Below are 6,000 nucleotides of genomic sequence, written 5' to 3' on the forward strand. Positions count from 1 at the left end.
TAGGTTCTCCTCCTATGTACTCCCATCACACTTGTAACCTGTCATCATACTTGCACTATTGTAATTGCCGGTCTATATTTAGGTAAGTTTCTGAAGACCTTCTACAAATTATTTGAGGAAGAGTATCTTGTGTGGTTCATAGTTTTATTTTCGGTGCATAATATCATGCCAGAATATATGGTAAACATTCAAAAATATTTGAAGAATACATCAATTAATCAATAAATGATTTTATGGATGAATAGATACAAACTGAATAAAAAAGTAACTGAATTCTACAACGGAAACGTGAAATGTGTTTATGTTCATTATTTTGGTGGGGTTTTTTTGCAATTTTCTCCAAATATATTCCTTTTTTTGCCAAATAGATTTAGTTTAAGGCGGTATTATTTCAGGCTATTTTAAAACCACTTTTGTCACATTCCTTCTTCATGCTGATTAAAGATATTTAACATGTAAGCAAAAATATTCCAAGTTCTATTTTTCCAGAATGATGTTTCTCTGAGAGGGAATATATCATTCATCTTGCAGCATAACACAGGTTGTTACAGAAATTTTAAAAATAATTATCTTTCCTCTTCAAATAAAACATTAATTAGAATTGTCTGGAACATCTTAGGTACCCCAATACATTTTTGTTGAATGAATGAGAGATTAAAGGTATAAACTGTGTTCAATATTTTTAAAAATCTAGACATGACCCTTCTTCTATATTGATTATTATGTTTTTGTCATTTCTTTCTGAAGGAGTTTGATTGGCCGATACAAGGACTGCTTGTTCCGAGCAGTCCTCCCATGAAGAAACCCATCTGTAAGACAACGGAGCCCTATGCCCCTGTGCGACTCAGAGTTTTGCGGAATGGAGACAAGAATAGAAACAGATCCTTTACTATCCTTGGTCCAGACATCTCACCCGGATGGAAAACACAGTAAGAACAACTTGTTCATACTTATTAAATACACTTTCTAGTTTCTACAGATTTTTGTGTTCTTCATTGTGGACGTCTTTCTGTGGGAATTCTGTATTTATTTAGCAAAAGGGCTCTCATATTGATATTTGAAGATGAAAACAGAGACTAGGACTCATTTAGTTTCTTCATCAGGAATTTGATTTGAACTCTGCTGATACAGAAGTTAATGGATTAGAAATGACTAGCTCTGATTTTTAAAAGTTCTATTTTTAAAAGTTCTATGATCAATGTATATTTGAATTAGCATTTTTGCTTGAGTTTTATAAATGTGTCTTGAAATAATTGAACTCAACATCCTTCTTAAATATAATTTTGTAACTCCTCATTTAAGTTAAATTATACACGATTATGTTTAAATCTTTATAATATTTAATGAACAAATATAGTTCTCAAAAGTATAACTTTATATAATTTATAGTCTTCCTTGGAATAACATTTTAAAAGTTTATCACCCTAGAAAAGCATTTATTGACATTTTAGCTTACCTTATTATTGGAATAAAATTTTCCCATAGCCAATATTTTCTCCAACATTGAAGAAAAATCGCCCACTGTATTTTCATTTTATGACAAAAGGCATCATAGATCACTGAAGAGCTCTGATGTAAAGAATGAGTTAAACACATTGTTTCTCATATTATTAGCAGCGATATTACTTCTTGACCTTTCTTTTGAGATGTTTAGAATATTTGAGGCTGCTGATAATAGTTTAATATTACTTTCTTCACATTGATTAAATATACTTCATACATCACTGAACAATGAGTAACATTCAGATTGGCTGACCACTGAACTGCCTGTAAGGATGATAAAGTAAAAAATTAATCTTCAAAGTAAAGTCAAGCCTGAAATTGAATTCTTTGACGCATACATTTCATAATTAGCTCATTCTGCTAGATGTAAAATGTGAGGGTAATGTCCTTAAAGTAATGTATGACTCTTCAAAAATAACACCCAAAGTTAACACAAAATTTCTGTTTCTTCCTACATTCATTTTTTTTCTTGTTTTGCATCTTTAATTGTGGCTCAAAGTTACATACAGATATTATCTTATCACATCAATGTTTTAAAATGCATGGTTCAGTCAGGTAATCCAAACAAATTTTAAGAGATTGAAATGGTAAATTTGGACAACTGTTCTAGCAGAGAATATGTGAAACGCTGTGCTGCCCATTTGCTATGTTCATGGAACAGTGTGTCCCAGTTCATTAAGTATTCAGGTATTAGAGTCACTTAGTTCACCATGTGAATTAATTACTCCCAAATAATTAAAATACACTGGCATACACTTAACACTAAAACTCTACTACATATAGTTTAATTTCTCTGCTGATTCACAAAGTGTTCTGTAAGATCATCAATAGCATTCCCCCACACCGCCCCCTGACAACCCACACCAGAGCTGTATGTAAGTACTGGTTCACAGAAGGTTTAAATGGAAAGTCTTGGCTTACATTGCAGGGTGGCTGCATTGTCCAGCTTCAGAGAGCTCTGCTCACATGGTTATCTGTATGAATGGCATCCTAGAGTTGTGCCAGGCAGAACCCTTGCTGTGCCTCAGTGTATTTAATACATACAAGTTACATATCTTCCAGAAGAAATAACTTCTATTGACATATAAGCATATATTACTTTCATTAACTTGAAACTCATTTATAAGAAGGAGTGTTGGGCTGTTTAGTGTCTTTACAAGCAAAATCATGCTAGAATAATGAAATATAGATATACTTTAACCAAATCTTGCTCTAGTAACATGCTGTCCTTTAGCTATTTAGTAATTTACTGGAGATAGTTTTGAGGAGATTTTTTTGTTGTTATTAGTTCTTTCATCTACAAAGCCTAAGGAAAATCAAATAGTATTTGTTCATTAATTAGTCAGTTATTACTCTAGTAAGTGACAAGATCTTGTCAATTAGTCTTAATAATGACTGTCGAGTTCATATAAATTAAGACCTTCATAATTTTTCTTGTGTCACAGGCAAATTTCATCTCTCAGAAATGTAAGTTAAACAAGAAAAATTTTATAAGTGATATTTAAGGAATTTTAAGAGGAAAGGCCCAAGATGAGGCTCTGAAGTGAATTTTATATTTTAGATTATTTCAATATATGTATTACTTATTAGTAAGTTATGATCTCTGAACTTACTTGAGCTCCCTAATAGAGCTTGTAAGGCCTTTTATGATCTATCCCTGCATATTTCTCTAGTTCTATTTCCTATCAACACTCCCCCTATTCCCACTCTCAAACCACCCGCCACCGCTTTCCAACACTTCCTATGTACTTAAATAATAAAAATCTTTTGAGAATGAATTTAGATTTCCTTTCCAAATATTGACCCTAAATATGAGATGCTCTCTCCTCTCGAGTTAGTTGTGGCTGCTATGTACTCCACTACTCCAGCCCTGGGCCTTCCACCAGTACAGCACCTACCGTTCTGTTTCATGATTATCTGCTTATGTTTCATCCATGAAACAGAGAACAGGGATGCTTCATTCATAGCAGATGTACAATCTGCTGTTACAATCATAGATCATTGTGTTCTGATGAATCAAGTTTTAAGGTATTAGAGAGTCACTTTGTTAACTACATGATTAAGGGCCCACATAGGCCTTAAATTAGTGACCACTCAATGAATGAATGGTTAGCTATATTTGATCACCATTTGCAGTGAATGAATGATTAATTATGTAGTATTTGATAACTATTTCATTTAATAAAATATACAGATTCTAAAAATGCACAAAATAGTTTTCTAACTTAAAACTATGAGCAGATATATATTCAAATTAAGCATCTTTTTCTATGATCATCATTGTTTATTTTTCAGCTTAAAAATTTTAAATTTGGGGTTAATAGTAAGACAATATACTAGTAAAATTTACAGGTAAAATGAATGCAATCTCTGAATTTTCTTCAAAGTTGAATTTATATTTCATAGTGGTCAGCATTATTAGAAGATAAATAAGATAGTAAAAATGTATTGTCTTATAAAATTACTCATAGTATGAATATTTATATAATAACATCATGTTATTTAATATTCAATATGAAGTTAAATATTTCATTGTGATAGTTTTTGAAACTGTATATTTTAAAGACAGAGATTACTTTAGGGTAAGTCATGATAAATTGAGACCTTATAATTTTTCATATATTAAAGTATGTCAAGAGATAATTGACAGTGTATTCTGACATATCAATCAAATCTTGGATCATTTGTTTCAGAAGTGTTCACACTGAAAAGAAAGAGAAAATCTGTGTCACTAAATATTCTGAAACAGAAATGGACCAGATAGAATTTCACCAATTTTTGGAAAGGTAAACACTTAACATTCTAAATGCAAATGCATTTTCCACTTAAATAACTGAATGATTATTTATAACAGAGAACATACTATATATATGATATATACATATATATAGTATATACTATATATATGGTATATATAGTTAAGCATATACTATATATATAGTTAAGTATATACTATATATACTTAAATATATATAGTATGTTATATTTGGTTTATATTTGCTTGCATTAAGGATGGAGTAGTGAAATTTTTATATTTCACCTATTATAAACCGATTTAAATATATATAAATTTGGTTTATAATAGGTGAAATATTTTATTTTTATATATATATATATATATATATATATATATATTGCATATATACCTACCTAAGAAAATCAGTTGTTAATATAAGAGAATGATTCTGGAGTTTCTAATCTGTGGTATATATAAAGCATGTGAGCCTATGATACCAATGGTAATTAATACAATTTTTTTCCCCTAAATGTCAAGGTCTAGCAAATTCCCCTAGCTTTCAGAATCACCAGTTCTGTAAATATAAATTAATCTCATTTAAAAAATATATTTCACAATTTACAGCACCTTTCTTTGGTTTATATTTGGGTGAATTAAGAGTGGGGTAGTTAAATTTTTATATTTTACCTATTATAAACCGATTTTTAAAATATCACTGTCTTAGTCCGTTTTGTGTTACTGTAAAGAAATACCTGAGACTGGTTAATTTATAAAGAACAAAGGTTTATGTGGTTCATGATTCTGATGGCTAGAAAGTTCAAGACTGGGCATCTGCATCTGGTGAGGGCTTCAGGCGGCTTCCACTCATGGCAGAAGGTGAAGAGGAGCTGGCGAATGCAGAGACCACATAGAGGAGAAGAAGTAAGAGAGAGAGGGAAGGTGCCAGCATCTTTTAAACAATCAATCAGCTCTCAACTAACTAATAGAGTGAGAACTCACTAATTTCCGGGGGAGGAGGGCATTAATCTATTTATGAGGGATCTTCTCTTATGACTCAAACACCTCTCATTAGGCCTCATCTCCATCATTGGAGATCAAATTCAACATGAGGTTTGCAGAGGACAAACATCTAAACCATAGCACTAACATACATCATGTTTATGAAATATGTTGTAATTTTTCTTTAATCAGTATTTTCTTACCAAATCAAGAATTAGATCACTGCTGAAAGGTTGGAGCACTTGGTATGAACTTTTTCGCAAAATATGCCTTGTTGAATATGAGGGGATAGTTTTATTGAGTTTAAGGAAAATTATGCTATCTTTAGTTATTTAATAATTCACTCTGGACAATTTTGAGGTTCTCTTTGTCATTGATTTTTCCATCTACAAAACTGAAGTATGATCTAACGGTATAATAAGTCCCATTTTAGAATAACAGATACAGGACTTTTGTTGTTGTTGTTGGTACCTTCTACTTTCTGTAAAGTTGCTGGCAACATAGAATATTGGAAAGACCACAGGATTAGGAGGCAACGGAACTTATTTTAACCCCAGCATTGCCACTAATTAGCTGGAAGTCTTCAGCAAAGCCCTGTCCTTCTCCAAGGCTTGTTTTCCTCAGCTGTTAAATCAACAGTCATCTGTTGTATTTATATTATGTACATCAACCAGTGTTGGATGTTCTGCTGGAGGTTTTTGGTGTCTTTCTTTTTCTTCTCTTCTCTTCTCTTCTCTTCTCTTCTCTTCTCTTCTCTTCTC

General features: G+C 31.6%; 1 protein-coding gene across 1 annotated transcript in view; it reads left to right on the forward strand.

Annotated features, from left to right (window-relative positions):
* DCDC1 (doublecortin domain containing 1) overlaps positions 1-6,000 on the forward strand; it is a 445,002-nt gene that overhangs the window by 388,279 nt on the left and 50,723 nt on the right. The window contains exon 20 of the mRNA XM_031936696.1: positions 748-929. Within this exon, the coding sequence (XP_031792556.1) occupies positions 748-929 (182 nt within the window). The remainder of the gene's footprint in view (positions 1-747; positions 930-6,000) is intronic.

This window comes from Piliocolobus tephrosceles, chromosome 13 (assembly GCF_002776525.5).
Source record: "Piliocolobus tephrosceles isolate RC106 chromosome 13, ASM277652v3, whole genome shotgun sequence".
NCBI classification, from domain to species: domain Eukaryota; kingdom Metazoa; phylum Chordata; class Mammalia; order Primates; family Cercopithecidae; genus Piliocolobus; species Piliocolobus tephrosceles.